This window comes from Trichoderma asperellum, chromosome 1, assembly GCF_020647865.1.
Source record: "Trichoderma asperellum chromosome 1, complete sequence".
Lineage (NCBI taxonomy): Eukaryota > Fungi > Ascomycota > Sordariomycetes > Hypocreales > Hypocreaceae > Trichoderma > Trichoderma asperellum.
In genome coordinates this window covers 4,436,358-4,456,813 of record NC_089415.1, presented here as the reverse complement: position 1 = coordinate 4,456,813, position 20,456 = coordinate 4,436,358, and the positions used below count along the sequence as shown (strand labels likewise).

General features: G+C 50.8%; 6 protein-coding genes across 7 annotated transcripts; 3 read left to right on the top strand and 3 right to left on the bottom strand.

Annotated features, from left to right (window-relative positions):
• Window positions 1-399: 399 nt before the first annotated feature.
• On the top strand, window positions 400-6,817 carry TrAFT101_001367 (uncharacterized protein). Its single transcript, XM_024903546.2, has 3 exons — window positions 400-1,059; window positions 1,120-4,794; window positions 4,916-6,817. The coding sequence occupies exons 1-3, from the start codon at window positions 791-793 to the stop codon at window positions 6,294-6,296; spliced, it is 5,325 nt and encodes a 1,774-aa protein (XP_024762462.1). The 5' UTR covers window positions 400-790; the 3' UTR covers window positions 6,297-6,817.
• Window positions 6,818-7,142: 325 nt separating this feature from the next.
• TrAFT101_001366 (uncharacterized protein) lies at window positions 7,143-8,585 on the bottom strand (the record flags this gene model as incomplete). Its single annotated transcript, XM_024905043.2, has 2 exons — window positions 7,143-8,301; window positions 8,407-8,585. 2 exons carry the CDS (start codon window positions 8,583-8,585, stop codon window positions 7,143-7,145), a joined length of 1,338 nt encoding a protein of 445 aa, XP_024762461.2.
• Window positions 8,586-9,376: 791 nt separating this feature from the next.
• Window positions 9,377-10,180, bottom strand: TrAFT101_001365 (uncharacterized protein; the record flags this gene model as incomplete). 2 transcript variants are annotated; one of them, XM_024907714.2, is made up of 3 exons in its annotated part: window positions 9,501-9,624; window positions 9,688-9,728; window positions 9,803-9,994. In XM_024907714.2, the coding sequence occupies 3 exons, from the start codon at window positions 9,992-9,994 to the stop codon at window positions 9,552-9,554; spliced, it is 306 nt and encodes a 101-aa protein (XP_024762460.2). In that variant the 3' UTR covers window positions 9,501-9,551. The 2 variants fall into 2 exon arrangements, with proteins under 2 accessions (XP_065982410.1, XP_024762460.2); XM_066126309.1 differs by adding an exon at window positions 9,377-9,477 and having other exon boundaries at window positions 9,556-10,180.
• A 3,271-nt stretch (window positions 10,181-13,451) lies between these two features.
• Window positions 13,452-15,348, top strand: TrAFT101_001364 (uncharacterized protein; the record flags this gene model as incomplete). Its single annotated transcript, XM_024899644.2, has 5 exons — window positions 13,452-13,629; window positions 13,711-13,861; window positions 13,932-14,899; window positions 14,968-15,251; window positions 15,313-15,348. 5 exons carry the CDS (start codon window positions 13,452-13,454, stop codon window positions 15,346-15,348), a joined length of 1,617 nt encoding a protein of 538 aa, XP_024762459.1.
• Window positions 15,349-16,528: 1,180 nt separating this feature from the next.
• On the top strand, window positions 16,529-17,248 carry TrAFT101_001363 (uncharacterized protein; the record flags this gene model as incomplete). Its single annotated transcript, XM_024899659.2, has 2 exons — window positions 16,529-16,832; window positions 16,938-17,248. 2 exons carry the CDS (start codon window positions 16,529-16,531, stop codon window positions 17,246-17,248), a joined length of 615 nt encoding a protein of 204 aa, XP_024762458.2.
• A 170-nt stretch (window positions 17,249-17,418) lies between these two features.
• Window positions 17,419-18,752, bottom strand: TrAFT101_001362 (uncharacterized protein). Its single transcript, XM_024909559.2, has 3 exons — window positions 18,600-18,752; window positions 18,101-18,500; window positions 17,419-18,026 (listed from the first exon to the last, which is right to left on the bottom strand). Exons 1-3 carry the CDS (start codon window positions 18,642-18,644, stop codon window positions 17,626-17,628), a joined length of 846 nt encoding a protein of 281 aa, XP_024762457.1. The 5' UTR covers window positions 18,645-18,752; the 3' UTR covers window positions 17,419-17,625.
• Window positions 18,753-20,456: the final 1,704 nt, after the last annotated feature.

Genomic DNA, 20,456 nt, shown 5'->3' with positions numbered 1-20,456 from the left:
TCCACAGCATGCAGCCCAAGAATTGGCAGTCGTATAACATGCTCAGGAAAGCTCGCCGTCGCCGTGCCCGCAGGCGCTGCTGATAGCCGCTAGCCCTTAAAGTTGAGGCCTAGCGGTAACGGCTTCAGTGAGGGCAACCCGCCACAGCGGCGCCCGCCAGCGCCTAGCTGCAAGCGTGCTCCCTTGTTTATGTACAGTACCAGCTGTGTTCTTTGTCCTAGCACTGGCCACCCTGGTCGAAGCATTGTGCGCTACCGCTCGCTGGCGCCGGCCGGACTCGCTGGGCACACGCCCTCTCCCCCTGGCCAGCTGCCCCCAAGCTGCCATGGCCTGCACAACGCTCTTGGAAACCCGCCCATGGGCTCAAACTCCATCGTCGGTCGATTTATCCTGCAGACGCAGCCGCTGGGAGACTTTTCCTCTGCTGCTTCCCCCCAACCTCCCCTGGTGAGACTGCCTCATTCGCTTTGGCAGCCCTCCTTTCAATCGTTTGTTTGTTCGCGTTGCATTGTCTGTCGTCTGTTTATCCCGTTCTGCACCTCGCCTGCGGAAGAAGAGGAAAGGAGTTGAACTGGCAACCGCGTCTCTGCGTTTCCATCGTCCCTCGCTCAGCAGTGCATCGGCAGACGCCAACTTCGTCACTTTTTCTTATACATCGTTTGCTGCCTTTCTCCATAATATTGCTTGTTGGCATACTTTAGCGACTGCCTAGACAACACGCCCACCATATACTCCTCGGCATCGTAATAGCAGCCGTCGATTCGAGGGCCTTTACGCCCACTCCTTCGTCATGGCGAACCGGCTGTCCATGTTCTCCATGGCCTCGGAGGCTCGAGCTGGCGGACCTCAGGCCACCCAGGTCTCAACAACCACCTTGCTCAACGCTATCCACAACATCTACCTCTCATCACAACCGCACCAGCTAGATGCGAGCACCAGCGTCGTTGTCAACACCTGGCTGACAGCCGCCCAGGGCGGCCCTGCTGTTGATGCTACTCTCGCGTCGCGGGCTTGGGAACATGCCAGGCGGCGTGCTGAGGACGGCTGCATCATCTTGGGGTAAGAGATAGGCGCACCACCAATTTACCCAGTTCATTTGCTAACGAGTACTTCATCTAGTTCTCTACACCAGTCCTCTCCCTCCCTCCTCGTCCCCTTCTTGTCGTCGTTCCCGTTTGCAATTCCATCCAGCGTCTACAAGGCTCTAGAGGCCCTCCAGCCGCTTCTACGATGTGTTACGCCGCAGAACCCATCAGCCCCAAAACAAGCTGGTCTGGGTGTGACCCTGGCCCTGAATCTCGCTGGCAACATTACCGGAGCTACCCTGGCCCTCTCGCAAGGCGGAATCGACACCTCTGCTGGCTTGCTCAACATTCCTGCCGAGGCGGGCTATCGCGCGTTTGATGTCTTCTACTACCTCTTAACCTCAGCCTCAACGCCAGCTGAGAGAGAGTTTTTGAGCCTCAAATCAGCATCTGCCTACTCCCTCCTGTCTCGTTCTGGCACATACGACCCGCCATCATACCTGCCCACTGCGGATGATTCCGCATCAGCCGACGACTTCCGTCAGGCCCTCAAAGACATTGGCATCAAAGGTTCAGCTCACCGGAACTTCATCTCCACTCTTGCCGGCCTGCTCAAGCTTGGTGACACACTTGACTACAGCATTGAATCTGAGGCATTGGAAGAAATCGGTGAGGATGTTGGCGGCCTGCTCGGAATCGATCCCGAGGTCGTCCTTCGTCAGTGCAGCACGGAGGATCGCAAAACTTTGGTTGGCGGATTGTACGAATCTCTCGTTGATTGGGTCATCTCCAAAGCCAATGATGCCATTGCCGCACAGCTAACCCGCATCAAGGACGGCGATGAGTCTCTGGATGGTCACGGTGTCCGTACTCCCACTTCTAACGAAGATAATGGTGATACTGTCTCCATTACCGTTCTTGAGGTGCCGGACCCTGCCCTTGGCAGGGCACTGTGCATGCGTTCCGTCTTTGACGATACGCAAGGCATTAATGCCGAAATGATCGGCGATGGTTTCGAGATTCCTTCAGCAGGCTCTTCGATTCTGAGAGAAGTCCAGCAGGCGGTATCTGAAGTAGCACCAGACTTGGGAGTCATGAATGGCCCACAAGGACGTGAGCGACAGCATGAGCTGGAAAAAAGGGAGGTTATCCTGGAGAAGGCTGCATATGGCGCCGACGAGGGTAGCTTCCTGAAGAAGCTGCTCTTCCCTGTCGAGGGCCAAGGCATCAACCTGGGTAGAGCTGGCCGTATTGATCTCCCCACGGTGCTTAGCTCCAACCGCATGTGGTATCATCTTTGCTTGCACCCAACAGATGATTCACCTGCTAGCCTAGCAGCGCTGCCTTCTATCACGTCTGCTTGGTCGGCCGGCACTGTCTCCCGACAGCTCCGCTCCTGGAGGCTGCCAGAATGGGCCAACCGCAGGCATAGAAATCTCGACTTTACTGCCGACTTTGACGTTGATGAGTTTGTACACCGCTATGCTCCCCTAGGCTGTAGGGATGGGCGAGAAGGCATCGAGACGTGGATGCTGGAGCGTGGCTGGAGCAACGGCGAAGTCTTCATCGGCAAGGAGCGAGTCTGGATTCGCGAGAATGCATGGTGGGAGGCCGAGAGCATGCTAGATGTCAAGCCAGGCGACGAATTGCATCCCATCCACAGCAATCCCTTCAATAGTGGCTTTGACACCGGCTATTCAGGTACTGGCAGCGGCTACTTCCCACCCACTGGCCTCGACAATGGCGTCGGCTCCAGTCGTGACGCACTGGCTCACAACCGCGGCATGAGCCAAGGCAACATGAGCCAGTTCACCCTCGGCCAAAACCAGGCGCCACATGTTGCCCCATCCATCCACCCATCCATTGCACCTACTATGCGCAATGGTGACTATGGTTTGGGTAACAAGGGTGATCTGTACAGAAATGACGGTTTCTATAACGCAGAGGCCGCTGCCCTCGATCCCGAGCTAGCTGATCACAAACAGATTGAGACAAAAGAGGTCGATAATGCCCGCCGAGCCTGGGTCTGGTTCACTTGGGCCATGACCTGGTGGATTCCTTCCTTCCTGCTCCGCTGGCCTGGTGGCATGAAACGCCCCGATGTCCGAATGGCCTGGCGTGAGAAGTTCACGTTGTGCATGTTGATTGTCCTTATGAATGCTATCATCGTCTTTTGGATTGTTGGATTCGGGCGTGTTCTTTGCCCTAACATGGACAAAGCTTGGAACCGAAAGGAGGTTGCCACACACCAAGGCCAAAACGATTTCTACGTCAGTATTCATGGCAGTGTCTATGATATTAGCAAGTTCTGGAAGCAACAGCACAGTGACACAAACATCAAGACAACTTCTGATGTCATGCTGCCCTTGGCTGGTATGGATATGGACGATTACTTCATCCCTCCTCTGAACGTAGCCTGCCCAGGTCTTGGAATTTCAAATGCCTTTCAGCTATCCCTTAACAACACCGTTCTATATCCAGCGGCTGTGCATACATCAGGCCACTTCCAACCTGATCCTACATCTAAGCTGAGCAACGAGAACTGGTACTTTGACGTCTTTACGCCAGCTATTGAGGAATATTACAAGGGAGAATTGGTTTACCTTAAGACGGATGTTGAGAATCAAGGCAACAACGACCAAAGGATGTGGGCCATGTATGGCAACGAAATCTATGACTTGACCAACTATTTCTCGACCCTCAAAGTCTATGATAATAGCAAGCAGTCAGTGTTCCTTAACAAGGAAATCACTGACTTATGGGCCAACAATCCCGGAACCGATATCACCAGCAAACTTGACGTTATTCTCAATGACCCTAACAACAACAGCACCGTACACGCCAATCTTGCAAACAGCTGGTTTTGCATACGAAACCTTTTCTTGAAGGGTTACACTGATTTCCGCGTAACCCCTCGATGCGTGGTCAACAACTATATCCTTCTCTCTTTCACTATTGTTCTGTGTATTGTCATTTTGCTCAAGTTCGTGTCCGCCCTTCAATTTGGCGGCAAGCGACGCCCTTCTCCTCAAGACAAATTTGTTATTTGTCAAGTCCCTGCCTACACAGAAGGTGAGGACTCATTGCGAAAGGCACTCGATTCGTTGACAGCCCTGCAATACGACAACAAGCGCAAGCTCATCTGCATCATCTGCGACGGTATGGTTGTCGGAGGAGGTAATGATCGGCCTACGCCCAAGATTGTTCTGGACATCCTGGGCGTTGACCCCAAAGTCGACCCTCCGGCTCTTCCATTCAAAGCTGTCGGTGCTGGCGGTGACCAGCTTAACTACGGGAAAGTCTATTCTGGCCTCTACGAGTACGAAGGAAACGTTGTCCCTTACCTGGTCGTTGTTAAAGTCGGTCGTGAGGCGGAACAAAGCAGGCCGAAGCCGGGTAATCGTGGCAAGCGTGATTCTCAGATTCTTCTTATGAGCTTTCTTAACCGTGTACACCATCGCTCTCCCATGAACCCGCTTGAGCTGGAAATGTTCAATCAGATCAACAATGTCATCGGCGTGGACCCCGAGCTGTATGAATACCTACTCATGGTTGACGCAGATACATGTGTCCAAGAAGATTCTTTGAACAGATTGGTTGCAGCTTGCGCCCATAACGCCAAAATTGCCGGTATCTGCGGTGAGACCAGTCTCGAGAATGACCAAAAATCATGGTGGACAATGATTCAGGTCTATGAATACTACATCTCTCATCACATGGCGAAGGCTTTCGAGTCTTTGTTCGGCAGCGTTACTTGTTTACCTGGATGGTAAGTAAAATCCAACCAAGGCTGCCCAACCTAAAGATGTCCTCAACCCCCCCTCTCCTTCTCTTCTCTCGTTCTTATTCCTGCTCTCTTATCAATATAACTAACACAAATGTGCGCATAGTTTCACCATGTATCGTCTCAGAACCGCAGAAAAGGGCAAGCCTCTAATCATTTCCGATGCTGTCATTCGTGATTACAGTGTTTGCGACGTCGATACACTTCACCAAAAGAACCTTCTCTCTTTGGGTGAGGATCGATACTTGACAACCTTGATGACAAAGCACTTCCCCTCTATGCAATATAAGTTCTTGCCGCATGCTCAGTGCAAGACAGCTGCTCCAGAATCGTGGAGCGTTCTTCTGTCCCAGCGTCGTCGATGGATCAACTCCACCATCCACAACTTGGTTGAGCTGCTGCGATTGAAGGATATGTGTGGTTTCTGTTTCTTCGGCATGCGCTTCATTGTCTTCATTGATCTCTTTGGTACCATCATTCTCCCTGCAACGTGCGCTTATCTTGGTTACATGATCTACAGCGTAGCGACGCACCCGACTTCATTCCCCTTGTGGTCTATTGTCATCTTGGCGGCCGTTTATGGTCTTCAGGCAATTATCTTCCTCTTGAAGAGACAGTGGCAGCACATTGGATGGATGATCATCTATATCATTGCATACCCCATTTACTCGTTTGCCCTTCCGGTGTACTCCTTCTGGAACCAAGACAATTTCTCCTGGGGTAACACTCGTGTCGTTATTGGAGAGAAAGGCAATAAGCAAGTGGTTGCTGTAGATGATGAAGGCTTCAATCCTCAGTCTATCCCTCTTCAGCTCTGGGATGACTATGCTCTGGCCAACAATCTTCCAGGTCGCCGTGGCAACTACCTTTACCCAGAGAAGCAAGACTTTGGCTACAATGAGCAGTACGAGATGGACGAAATGAAATCCGTCTACTCTGCCGGTCCTCAAGGCTCGGTCCTCACCGGTATGCACGGACGCAATACATACATGCCCCCCCAGTCACCTGCACCTTTCGCCGCCAGCCATATCGGCGATCCCACATATATGAACCGCCAGTCAATGATGTCCATGGGTACTGCGATTCAGGATCGCAGCCAGTCACCGTACTCCGACTTCCCCCAGCGTACTAGCGTGATGCATACCCGAGGTCTGTCCAATTTGACTCCATCGCCAGGTTTGTCCCCAGGCTTATCCCCAGGCTTCGGTGGCATGAACCGCTCGTCTTCAGCCATGAGCTTTGGCCGAGGCCATGAGGCAACGCGGTCAACAACTTCGTTTGATTTCAACGGTGCGGCCGGCGGCATCATGTCATCAGATGCTGCCATCGTCGAGGCTATACAAAGCGTTTTGCAAGGCGTTGACCTGGACACTGTGACCAAGAAGCAGGTTCGTGCCCTTGTTGAACAGCGCCTACAAACAGAGCTTGTTGGCGAGCGCCGCACGTTTGTAGACAAGCAAATTGACCGTGAGTTGGAAAATATGTAACGACACATATGGGCATGGATTGAATGAGGAGGAAACGCAAAGCTTATTGGCGAAATAGAATATCGGTGTCTTTTTTAATACTTATCTTCGTACTAATCATTCCTTTATTTTATTTTCCGGGACTGTTTGCTCCCTCGTACGATAGTCAACACCACGAATTTTGATCGGATGAAATGCTGTACTCTACGAAGCCACAGGAATCACCACATGAAAAGAAGAAGAAAAGAAAAACGTTCATTGCATCGGCAAACATTTGATATATGGCAGAGAAACGGCGTTTTTAATGGGGAGTTTTTTTTTTTCTCTTTTCTTTTTATAAGAGAAGTTTACTGTCTTTGTTTAAGCTACCTACCATTTGGAAAGAAGAAGAGTTATTGCGTTATGAAATGGAATAATGTGCTTTACCGTGACTTAATTGTTTGGAAGCAGCTTGAGCGATAATCTTCTTAAGCTGACTTTGGGGCGGACACATTCTCGTGGCAGCGATTGTTTATAATAAATAATTTCATCTTGAATTTGAGGGTTTTCATATCTTAAACTTCTAATTATCTCTGGTGTTTTTCATGACTGTAGAAAAAGCACGTTATAAGCCATTGACTCCCATGAATAAAGAATGATGGGGCTTACAATGCTGAATGGTAAGAAGCTTTCCATTTCCAAGACCAAATAGAAGAAGAAGAATAAAAAAAAAAATCTAACAAGTGAAATTATACACACGCTATGGAACTAAGATACACTTTTGCTTCGCTTTAGCCAACTTTGGGCAATCTTACAAGGAAAGAAAAGAAAAGCCATCTATGCATACAAGTGCCGCTCTCAGCTCAACCACTGCTACAACAATTCTCTTTACTTCTGGCCTACCTTTCCAACGCCCTTAAGACGGAGATAGACGTCAGTTCCCCATCCGTATAAACTCTGAACGGCAATACCGCCGCCAAAGTACTCGGCATATGCGCGGCTCAGCGGCAGGCCGTATCCCAGGCCGGCAATGGAGCTTCCCCCGGTGCTAGCAGTAGCAATAGCACTGAGCCCATCGTTTCCACTGGATCCAGGGATATCCTGATCTTCGGAAAACGTAGTAAACGAGTAAGACCAGATATTAGGAAGAACATCTGGGGGAATGCCGCCCCCTCGGTCTCGGATGCGAATCGTCACGCCCGGGGCATTATCATCCAGAGGCTTAATAGCGTCGTACTTGAAGGGTCCTAATTCCTCGGATGGGGGTTTGATATCAGGGAGATCGCCCTCTTGTTGTTTCAATGGTGGTTCAGGGGCGATGGTAACCACAACAGGCTCGGTTGTTTTGCTTTCGATTGATGCGCGGAACGCATTTTTAAGGAGTTCAGTGACAATATATTCCAGATGCATCGGCAGGAACGCAAATGTCGTTTCTGGCTCACCGTCGATGATGAGCTTCGGGCGTACGCCGTATCGGAGCTCGCAGATATCAGCCACGAAGCCGGCGCAAGAGTCAATCGTCAGCGAGGGCTTTAAAGCGGTGTCAATAACACCGATATATGTTGGGTGCTCAGGGCATGGCGTAGGACTGGCGCCAGGATCGAAATGGGGCTGGCTGCTGAAGTGCAATGCAATGTGCTGTTCCGAAATGAGGCGAGTGCCAATACGGGCGCGCAGATGTTCGTCCAAGAAGCGCGTCACTTCGGCCGGGGAGATGTATCGACGACACTCGAGGAAGCCCTTGGCCAGGATAGGGATTGTGTCGGTATGAGTGGCGACCAGCTCGGCGAGGACATTGGTGAACTTGATTTCATCGTCGAGGGTGGTGATGGCTCGGCCTTCAGAAGCAGCCTGCCAGTAAGGCAGCAGGATAGATAGAGAGTGCAGGTAATTGTTGTAGATTTGAGAAATGTTCGGGTTAGACACGACAATGTACGGGAGGTTCTGGAGAGCTTGGAGGCGATGGGCGAGACGGATCGGAGCGAGGGAGAGCGTGAAGTTGGCCGACGACAGCAGCGACCTTTCGGATAGAGGCGGCCTACCGTGTCTGTGCAGATGAAGAGAGATTGTTAGTTGATATTTAGCAACATGTGGTGTATACTCGAGTAGTAGGAGGAAGGGTGGGATTTGAAGGGATCCTTGCGCCGCCTACCTTACAAGATCCGCAAGACGGAGAGGATGCTGAGGCAGGTTGGCCAGCTTGGTGATGTCGGCATCAGAAACATCGTACGCACGATCAGAGGTGAAGCGCCGGCGCTGGGCCTGCAGCAGGGCTGGGACGCGAATTCCGAGGGGCCGCAGCAGCCTCGTGGACTTGATTAGGGCTGTCATGGCAGCATTGGGCGTCGGCCGATGTTCTGGGCTGCAGCAGAAGAGGCAGCAGAGGACGCCGCGCTGATGCACCACCGCGGCCTGCCTGTGATTTTCATGCAAAGCGATGCCAAGTAAGCAGCCTCGTTGTTTACAGGCCGGCAAAAAGGGCTTCGTTTCGGTAGGCGGCTGAGCGATGTTCGGCGCATCCCACTAGCACTCGCTCTTGGAGCACTATAGCAAATTCAGTAGGCCATCTAATTCCGTTGTTGTGCTACCAAGTTAGCGGTCATGTAGTGCACTGACTAGGTGGCAGCAGCACTCGGCTAGCTGCGAGATGGCGGTTCTGTGCGCCGTAATCAGCCGGTCAGCCGATTAAGGCTAGTGACGGCACAGAGCCAATAAAGCGGGATGCTAGTAGGAATACCTATATAGTACTATCTCCCAAGCTGAACAAAGTACGGCAACTTGATGGCATTGAACTCCTAATATCGGCGTATACACATCTTCTTAATAATTCTTTGGATCTACAACATGAAGAAGAAATCAGGCAGCCAGTCACGCGGCGATAACGAAACTGCTGCTGCTGCTGCTGCTGCTACTACGTACTCTTATCCCCACTCTTATCGACTTACGTCACGTCACTAGAAGGAAGCTAAAGGAGGGGGATATGGCGGGGCAGCGTTTGTTTACTTTGGGCGTCATTGTCACTGTCACCGTCAACCCAACTGTAGTTCTGCTCAATGCAAAGTAGAAAATCCTCTATGTTTATTTCCCTTCTAGTGTAAGGCAAAGCATCGTGGGTGTCATAGGTAAGTGCCCCTACTGCGTTGTCATCACTGCGTCCTCCTCAACGGCCTTAACCGACGGGTCCTCGGCGAGAGTCGAGACAGTTCCTTCGGGGTAAGAAACGCTACATTTCATCACATCCATGTTAGTCAACCAGGCACGGCAGATATGCAGTCATGGTAGTAAATTGTAGGAGACTCACGCGAAGCCCTTGATCAAGCTGTATTCCTGGGTGATCTTGCCGCCAGCTTCGGTGGCCTTCTTCTTGGCTCTGGCTTTGCGTCAGCGATACAGCGGTGCGTGTCTGGAAAGCAATAGAACGTCTGCTACTCACGCGGCAATCTGCTCATCCGTGGCATCGTCGTGCAGGGTAACCTGTGCAGTAAAAGAAAAAGATATCAGTAACTGTATCGGCAGACAAAAGTCGAAGACTTGGCCATATTACTCACAATGTAAGCGGGCATCTTGGGCGAGTTGGTCGTTGATAATGATACGTGATATGATGGAATTGTGGTCTTGTTTGATGCGGAGGGGAAATTGAGGATATTAGTAGTACATGTACCTGGTTGCCGATATCGATACGTCACCTCCTGCCGGCCAGCCACACTCCTTAGCCTCTTCCATCCACAGCCAAGTATCATGTAAGCAGATGGACATTGACACGCACGTATACACGTAAGTGCTATGCGCGGATGCTAATTACGACTGTGAACCAAGATCTGGTTCAATTTGTTTGCTAGTGGTGAGACAGCCTTAGCGGGATGGCGGTATGCCAGACTTGGGGTTATACTGCGACGGTCTTAGCTACGCAGAGAAGCACACAACGACGTCGGTGGCTTCAATGACGTAGCTTTGCTCCCGGAGCTGGTAGGTTTGCTGCCCCTCCAGTTGCTTTGGCTGTCAGCTGCTCGGCGTGCTTTACAGGGCTGTATGTTACACCCGCCAAAGCCAGCTATGGATTTTGGTGCGATGATACGTTGGTGCAAGCCGGCCTGACACTGGACCTACCAGCTTTGGATGCCCATCCGCCCTAGTATCGCTGCTATGTTGGGATTCATAATATTGAAAACTGGGTGTGATCGTTGCATTGGTCATCTATTTCATCACATATGATTTAAGTTGTGGTTGTAGGAGCTTACAATATACTACAGTATATGACCCATGTCTCGACTTTAGCACATATGCAGACGGCGAAGACAACAACAATAGATTTCACCTGCCACGATCGCTTTTCCTTCTATTAAGTATTCGAGTAGCAAAACCAGTATTTTCAATAACTCAAAGCTAGACACATTTAATGCATCGTCGATTATTTAGCTGCTCGTAGGCAGTGATACACAATAGCTGCCTCCTGGGCATCATTTGTCTATCGCCTACCCTGGAGAATTGAACAGTTGATTAGGTAATCATGCTGCTTCGTATAAGAGATAGGCAAACACCGCAGCGGCTGTTAAAGATTCGTTTGTGCCCAACGACACCCCATACTAGCATCACGAGCAATCAGGGGCTTGAGAGAAACTGCATGCAAGTAGCTGCTGCCTTACGTGGACGAGTATGCGGTGTGTTTTGCGGATATTACAAAGACTACCCCATGCTTGGAGCCGCATACCTGTACAAGTAAGCAATTTGTTATATTGGATGGCGCCTGAAATGATGATATGCTGTAAAAGACAACACGAACAGTCAGAGAACAGCAAAAAGCCAGCCAAAGTACGATTGGCTAGTTACCAGGCATTAAATGACCTGATTATAAAATTCTCGGCTGGGGAGATCCGGAATAGAAGCCCGAGCAAGGAGCGGCTTTGCTCTGGTTGCTGAATCGGGCGATTAGATCTACCAAGGAACCAGGAGTATGTTTTAACTACCTAGCTTAATTACCGTCACGGAGCTGAATTATTCCAATCGTACATTCCCCGTGCGTCACTGGGGGCCTGTATATATTAGGACCCTGTCTCCCGTATTGCCCATGATCCACGGCTGGCGATGTTGTCTACGGACGGCTCGGGCTCGGGCTCGGGCTCGGGCTGGCCAGCACCTGAGCACACAATCGCAGCGTGCAGGTTAATATCCTCGTCAACACCAATGGCTCCAAAGAGAGTCCGAAAATCTCATAGCCAGGGGAATATTGCGGAGCGAACGCAGCCCAAGCGGGACAAGCTCCGGGCTAGAGAGCTTATTCGTATTCGTGTTCGACACGCGGAGGGCGGCGGGCTAAATCTGTGAAAGTCGATTGGCTGCACGCTCTGCGAGACGCCCCAACAAATTCTTCTTTCAGCGGCTTGTTGCCCTTTGCGGCATGCGCTGCAAGGGAGGCCTGGCAATAGGGCGGCTGCTATTGGCGGACGGCAGCACAGGAACGAGATTTGATCTGATATTGTGAACGAATTCGAATGCGCGCCGATGTTAGTGGGATCTGCCAATTGCTGCTCGTGTGACGAGTAGCCCTTCGTACTACGACGAGCACAGAGCGTAGCAGTCTGACACTCTGTCTCGATAGAGGATACTTGCAGGTACTTGCAAAGCATGCAGGGCCCCCTTTTCCTTCCCATTGACGGGCCCTACTTACTGCTGTCCAAGCATCGGTATGAGTGCATCAGCATCAGCCTGCGACAGGCCCGAGAGTCTGCGACGGCTTCGCATTGAGATGCGGAACGCGGGAAACAGCTTCCCGCACGCATCATCGTACGAGTCCTCTTACGAGTGACAACAGTCGGTCAACGTGGCCGAGAGAATGGAACTGGCCTTTTAAGATTAGCAATTACAGTACTGCCAGTGTACAGGTACGAATACAGCAGCTATACCCGTCCAGCCTGCGCAAAGCATGGCCCTGGGGCCTCAGTGGATGGAGCAAATGCGGGCATTACTCTACTGCCTGCTTAGGGTGCCTACAGTAACACAGATACCGCCTGTAAGATCAGAGGCTCCAATGCGTCATCCAGCCCGCTGGGTACCGTTCCGGAGTCTGCGGAGAGATGCCCAGCAGCAATGACAATCCCCTGGCTGTTATTGACGGGACCATGGCAAGCCTCGCACGTTTAGCAGGTGTCGTAGCTGAGCTGGGACCTGCAATTTGCACTAGTATTTCCGAGCTAGGATCCGTTGACGGATACGCGATACACGCTTGATAGACGAGTTAAAAGGTGGGCTGTTTAATTAACGGTACATTGTGCTCTTGGACCGACGTCAGGCCCAACCCCGAGGGCGCCGCGCAGCAACCTTTACGGAGGCCAGGGCCAGGAGAATCTCTCCAAAAGCAACAACAATAGGACTACTAGCTCTAGAGACACTGTGCGTAATGAGAAGCAAGAGAAGTTGTATTCGAGTAGGGAGTATGGAGTAGTACTTGCTGTACACCCGTTGATCCACGGCAAGCCATGTTGTCTTTATTTTTGACGCTAAATCGATAAGAAAAAAAAAAGAGAAAGACAAGATTAAAATTGGCAGGGGACCGGTGCAATCAAGCGCACAGGGGAGGGATTAGCTGCATCTTCCGAGTCGTGGAGCACGGCCGTGGGTCTCCTCTGATCCAATCTTTGAACAACGAGGAAAAAAACTCTTTGTGACAACCAGGATTCACCCCCGCCGGCCTCTCTCTCGCTCATGCGCGCAGCTGTGGGATCTGCTTGTCAATGCCACACACACGCGCAGCAGACCAGGCCAATTGACGGCAGCCCTTCGGACCCTGCAGCGGAGCCTCTGCCGGCGATTGCTTGTACCTCCAGGTACTTCTGTATATCGAACTCGAGCACGCCGTCCTCGTGGGTCAGGTCCAATTACTAAAGCGACTCGGAGTTTAGTACTAATTCAGAGGTGCTAGTCGCACGAAATACTTCCCTGGCCTCTTCTGAACCCCAGACGGCTTTGGGCCAACGGCTTTTCTTCCCTCTGCCCCCTGTCGGCCCTCCATTCTTTTATATCCCCATCGCCGTCACTTCGCTTGCCCCCGTCTGCTCTCTCTTTTTGACGGTAGCCGTAGCTCGGACGCATACCAGACATCCAGGCTTGGTGGCAGTGCGATAGTATCGCGTCCGATAGAGAGCTTGCGACCCAGCACAAGAAGAACAGCTCGATACACCTTCTTCTGTTCTTTAGCCAACCATGGAGGCCGTCAATGCCACCAGGGCGTCCTCAGTCTTGACGTCTGTTCTCGCCAATTCGAAATATGTCAGCGCCAACATTCCTCCCCAGCTGGACTATGTGATCGATACCATCTCTACCGCGGGACCATGGACTTGGCTGTTCACCATCCTCGCCCTCTGCGTCGCCTATGACCAAAGTATGTTGTTCGCTTTTTCCTAGTCCACAGTGGCTCGGCAGGAAGTTGATCCCCGACTAACGAGCGCTTGCTATTCAACAGTCAGCTATCTTCTCAACAAGGGCTCTATTGTTGGTCCGGCATTCAAGACACCATTCATTGGACCTTTCCTGCAGTCCATGGACCCCAAGTTTGAAGAGTACTATGCCAAGTGGCTGAGCGGTCCCTTGAGCTGTGTCTCTGTTTTCCACAAGTAAGATTGACTACCCAGGCTTGATACATCTCAGAGTTAGTGACCAGGACTGACTTTGGCTCCTTTGCAGGTTCGTCGTTATTGCGTCCACTCGCGACATGGCTCGCAAAGTTCTCAACTCCCCAATGTACGTGAAGCCTTGTGTCGTCGATGTCGCCCACAAGCTCCTCGGAAAGGACAACTGGGTTTTCCTTGACGGCAAGCTCCATGTGGATTTCCGCAAGGGCCTCAACGGTCTCTTCACCCGCAAGGCTCTCGCGGACTATCTTCCCGGTCAGGAGGAGGTGTACAAGGCCTATTTCAAACGATTCCTCGACATCACCAAGGAGAATGACGGCAAGCCCGTTCCTTTCATGCCCGAATTCCGTGAACTCATGTGCGCCGTCTCTTGCCGCACCTTTGTCGGTCACTACATCTCCGACGAGGCCATCAAGAAGATTGCCGATGATTACTATCTCATCACCGCTGCCCTTGAGCTTGTCAACTTCCCCATCATTCTTCCTTACACCAAGACCTGGTACGGAAAGAAGGCCGCCGACATGGTTCTTGCTGAATTCGCCAAGTGTGCTGCCAAGGCCAAGGTTCGCATGGCTGCCGGAGGAGAGGTCACCTGCATCATGGATGCCTGGATCTTGGTCATGATCCAATCGGAGCGTTGGCGTGAGGCTGAGGCAAAGGGCCTGCCCACCGAGGATTTGGTGAAGCCGTCGCCCATGGTGCGCATGTTTGGAGATTACGAGATCTCACAGACCGTCTTCACCTTCCTGTTTGCCTCTCAGGATGCCACCAGCAGTGCCGCGACATGGCTCTTCCAGGTTACGGCCCAGCGACCTGATGTTCTCGACCGCATTCGGGAGGAAAACCTCAAGGTCCGCAACGGCGATATCAATGCTGAGCTGAACATGGACCAGCTCGAGTCTCTGACCTACACCCGTGCCGCTGTTCGAGAACTCCTCCGATACCGCCCACCAGTCCTCATGGTTCCGTACTTGGTCAAGAAGCCGTTCCCCATCACCGACACCTACACTGTTCCTAAGGGTAAGCCCAATTCTTAGCCTGGTTCATAATCAAGTTTGTACGCAAATTACTGACATTTTATCCGATAGGCTCCATGCTGATCCCCACGACGTACATGGCTCTACACGATCCCGAGGTCTACCCCAACCCTGACTATTATGACCCTGAGAGATACTTTTCAGGCGATGCTGAAGTCAAGGGCGCCAAGAACTACCTGGTGTTCGGAACCGGTCCTCACTATTGCCTTGGTCAACTGTATGCCCAGCTTAACCTGGCTCTGATGATTGGAAAAGCATCTGTGCAAATGAACTGGACTCACCACGCCACCCCTCTCTCAGAAGAGATCAAAGTGTTTGCAACCATCTTCCCCAAGGTAAGCCATGGCCGAAATCGAGAACTGGAAATGATTGAACAACTGGCTAACGGCGATATAGGATGATTGCCCCCTTACTTTCGAAGCGAGAAAATAAATCGAACACGCACGACTGAATGAAAATCGAAAAGAAAAAAAAAAAAGGGTGAAGACTGTACAACAGCAGTCAGCGACGCATTATACAACGTGGCCGTGCGATATCGAAGCGATACATAATCGTCCAGTTGGCGAATGTCATCGATGGCTATAGACGGCGTTTTCTTTGCACATGGCATTTGTTAAGCACTGAGCTGCTTTGAAGAAGCTTTTAATAATAGGGAGGAGTTCAGGATTGGTCTTGCGAAGGAAAGGAAAGGCAAGACTCTAAAGGGGGGATGGTACATAATTTTAATACCCAATCATCAGTGTATATATATATACATGTATTTTGTTATCCCAGCCGTCGCATAATTCCCCTCTGCGGCTGGGCGTCATGAACAACATCAAGTTTAGCTGATGGAATGAAAAGAAAAAAAGAAGATCAATATCATTGAGCTGGCTGTTGCCTCAGGAGAAAGTGAAATGAGATTTATGGGAAGATGAGTGAGAAGCAAATCCCGTGGCAATAAATAGTCGATGCCATAGCATTTTGCTTCAGTAACGAAGGCCAAAGCGGCCGCTTCGGATGAAGGAGGTTGTTGATCCTTTATAGAGCAGCTGATATGCGTGGGCATCAACGCGAAATATCCAAATGGCTTAGGCTGGCATTCTGGCAATCCAATCCAAATCCTCGGAACTAGGTCACTTCAGGGGTGGCTCCAACGGACGAAGGAAGCCTGAAGCCTTTAGCTAAACAGGTAGCTGCACATGATATGACGTTTCGCGCGCTGTAATTGGGAGCTTCATGATCCTCGAGGTCGCTATTTCCCACGCCAAAAAAAAAAAAAAAAAAAAAAAAAAAAAAAAAACCTTTCTCAGTAGGGCAGTTTGTAATTGGCCTGTATGCTTCCATTGTTATATATATATATATATAAAATGAAGCTGTTTTTAGCTTCTGAGAAGCTGGAGTTGAACTTACAACTTGGAGCTTGGTAGCTTTCCCGAGGCTGGGCTATTTCGGATGGCTTAGTGGCTATTAATCAATAGCGGAATTTCGGGAATCCAGAGCGGACTACTATACTACTTGGAAAGCCGGCAATTGCATCCCAAAAGCCGTTTCTCGAATCCAATCCACTGGGGGAGCCAAGCTTCAAGACGCACGCAAAAAAGGAAACGTGAAACGTGAAACACGGGCAATCATGGCAACTCGGCAAGCTTGCCAGCGGCTTGCGCTGCGGCGCATCGCCTCGCGGATGACTGCTGCTGCTGCTGCCCCAGCGACAGTCGTCGCTGCGGCAAGGACGGCCGCCCCTGCGATGGCTTGGACAGCGCCCTCACTGCTGCCGACGGCTTGGGGCAAGGGCCAGAGCCGAAGCGCTGGTGCTGTGCGGTGGTATTCTGGCAGTTCCGAGAACCAAGTGCCAGGCAGTCGGATCTGGGGCTTTGACGAGATCAAGGCGCTGGTTGAGAAGAAGGACTCCAAGGAAAAGGTCATCATCGTCGGTATGTCGCGCGCTCTCTTCCGCAGTTTTTTTTTTTACACATTTCCAGCCCTTTTGCCGAGACTGTATAACGGTTGTATTTCGATTACTGACCATGTAACAAAAGACGTCCGCGAACCCTCCGAGCTCCTTGACACTGGCAAGATCCCCGGCGCCATCAACATCCCCATCACCTCTGCCGTCCAGAGCTTCCACATCTCCGACGAGGACTTTGAGGACATGTACGGCTACAGCCGCCCGCCCAAGGATGCCCCTCTGCTATTCTACTGCAAGGCTGGCGTGCGTGCCAAGGCGGCTGCGGGCCTGGCGCAACATGCTGGATGGGAGAGTGTTGGCGAATACCCGGGCAGTTGGCTCGACTGGGATAAGAACAAGGGGCCGGTTGAGGTGGTTAAGCCGGGGAAGAAGGACAACTAGGCCATTAAACTGGCAGTTGTTGTATCGAGACAGTGGCTCTTAGTATTACCACCACAGCTGTATATATATGTATACTGATAACGCGGGACCAGACGGGAAGATTAAAGGCCACACCAAGAAGCACGGGACCGGTTGGAAAAAAAAAAAGAAAAGGATAAAAGAAAACAACATCCGTAATAAAATCTACAGTCATGTTCAATCATTTAAATTGAGGCATAGCTAATTGTGCTGTTTGTAGTGTACAATGCTCTGGCTAAATTCTTGGCATTCTCCTGGAAACCTGCATCTTAAGACAAATTTTTCTTCATAAAACCCTGAGACTCTCCCATTTTCCATCAACTTTGACCCGAATAATCAAAGTAGCGAAAATTCGTCATCTATTGCGGCGTATCAGAACCGCCATCGGTAGGAGTTCGCGCAACTGGACTTCCATGAGCAAAGAACAGGATCTTGATAGTCAAAGAAAGACCGGCGTGTAGCAGGATGACGATAACTAGTAGGATCTTGCTGATTTGGTGATCGGTTGCACTCAATACTGGGTATAGGTTTCGCACCAAAAATACCACAGATAGGCCGAACCCAACACCCACAAAGACCCAGTTAAGGATAGAGATTGGTGACCATGAGATCAGAGCAACAGGTATCCATATCAGGTTTGAGTATCCGTATAGGGCCCAGCATTCTAGGAGGTTCGCTGATTCGCTTCCAAAGTATCGAAGAGCGAGGAACAAGGCAACCGGGATGACCAAGGTATAGCCGTAAATTAGGCCCGCCGCGCCTACATGTCCACCCCTTCTAGTTAGCCACCTAATGACAAGCCAGGGAACGATATCCGGGAAGATAAAGCCATACCGCTTAGTAACCTGAAATCATACGCAAATGCGGATTTCCCTGTGGTCGAAAGATATTGGCTGATTGTGCCGCCGAGGAATAGAATGAGGACGACCGTCGTTGCGATCCAAAATGGACCGTACAGGTCGGGATTCCCTTCTAATACGTCGAGGAAGTTTGCCCGCGGGAACAAGGCGGCCCAGCAGCGCGATAGAACAGCGGATGTATCGACGTCGAAGAACTGTGCGTAGAACGACATGCTCCAGAGATAGCGCTTTGAAGAGGAGGAGGAGGAAGATGTCGCTGGTGGTGGGAGTCCCGATGCTGGCGCCTTGCGGCCGCCTCGTGAGGAAGAGGGCTCATTGAAGTTGGAGCTGTGGAATTCGAGATCTTCTTGAAGATCGGTGTCTCCGAGGTCGCCCTAGGACAGGTGAGCCAGGTGAGCCAAAACGAAGCATGCATTTTGCCAGCATGGTAAGATCAATGTATAGGAATGTATAACTTCCTTGGAGCAACGCACCTCATCGTCCACGTCCACCACTGCGTCATATCCGGAACCGGACATTGCTGGCGTACTTCCTTTTGTCGACGAATACGTAGCTTAAATCCTCTTATCAATGTGCTGTCTGAAAAGCCTTCCTATAACCGAAGTTGGAGAGCAATTAGTTTCGACGGTATAATAGCTGCATGTCCTCCCCCAGAGACATGTTGGCTGGCTGGGATAGGTAGCTTGTAACGTGTATGCTGCGTATCACGTGATAGCTCCTGCTTGAGCCACTAAGGCATCGGATCGCTCATCAACGGGATGAAAGGAAGCTATGATTTAACGCTTGCAGTAATTATTTACGGCTAAATAACAGTAATTGGCCTAGCAGACATTTCTTTGGAACTCATGATGATATTAGGTATACGCGATATGTATAATTCCTGCATTAGCAAATATCGAGCCTTTTTTTTTTTTTTTCTTTTGTGATTAGATACAATCTCATTGCCGTAATTCAGAGCACATAGGGACGAGTACATGTATGCAGCAGCTCATGTAAATCTGCAGATGCAACTGGTTATCTTGTTTTGCTATTTTCGACTTCTTGGTCGCTACAGCTATCAGATACTTTCGGATTTCTGAAATTTGCCCTCTTCAAAGGCCTAAAATCACAGGCCCGGCATTCGGAGCCGCAGAGTACAAGCCGGTTCAGTACCAGGCACTGCCGGGTCACTTCGGTCATTCCTCGAAGGATAGTTTTAACAAGTTGCCATCAGATATCATCTAGATTGTTGTATTCGCCTCTACCATGATACTAATGTAGAAACAAATCCGGAATAAAGCAGTAGCACCTCTGTCCTTGCCAACCCCAGAATGCCAGAAACCAGACGCCGCATCTTTGGTGAAATAATTTATTTGAGCTTCTTCTTGGGTCGCAGCTGGTTGGTGTGACCGCACTTTCGCTTACGGCAGTTGGTAGCACGGGGAGGGAGACGGGCCTATAGACGCGACAATTAGCACCAAAGGGGAAACAAACTGGTTTGCCGGATGGATAATGACAAGGTGTACGTACGTAGCACTTGCGGCAAATCATCTTGTCGCAGTTGAACTTGGAGGCGAGAGCCTTCAGGGAGGGCTCAATGATACCACCACGCAGACGGAGAACCAGGTGGAGGGTAGACTCCTGTATATTCGCATTAGCATCCTATTCCTCTTTCCCCCAAATTTTCCATTTCTTTCGCCACGATTTTCGCATGAGCGATACAGAAATGCAGCTCCTTAGCGACGCACCTTCTGGATGTTGTAGTCAGACAGGGTTCGGCCATCCTCGAGCTGCTTGCCAGCGAAGATCAATCGCTGCTGATCCGGGGGAATTCCCTCCTTGTCCTGGATCTTGGACTTGACATTGTCGATCGTGTCGGAGGACTCGACCTCAAGGGTGATGGTCTTGCCCGTCAGGGTCTTCACGAAACTTTTCGCATTGTTAGTACGGATTGCCGGATTTCGATATCGGGGAATTTCTTTTTGCTGCTGAGCTTACATCTGCACTATTTACGGTTAGTATTTCATCTACATCACGGATTCTGCAGCTCGCTTGGGCACGGCGACGGTACTCACTCTTGGACGATTTTGGTGATGCTTGACGATGTGAAGGTTCAATCGCTGATTCTGCGCGCAAATTTGGTGGGGCGGAAGTTCAAATCATGGAAAACCCTAGGTCAGTAGCCGACACACGTGACTTGCAGCAGAAAATATTCCTCAGTATGGGGTATCCAAGAGGGCTTTCCCAAATGCTACTAGTGCTAGACCTCGTACCGACCCACCCTGCCTTGGTCCAATTAGTACCTTCACCAGAGTAGCGTCTTGATGCCATAAACACTGATGCTCGTAATA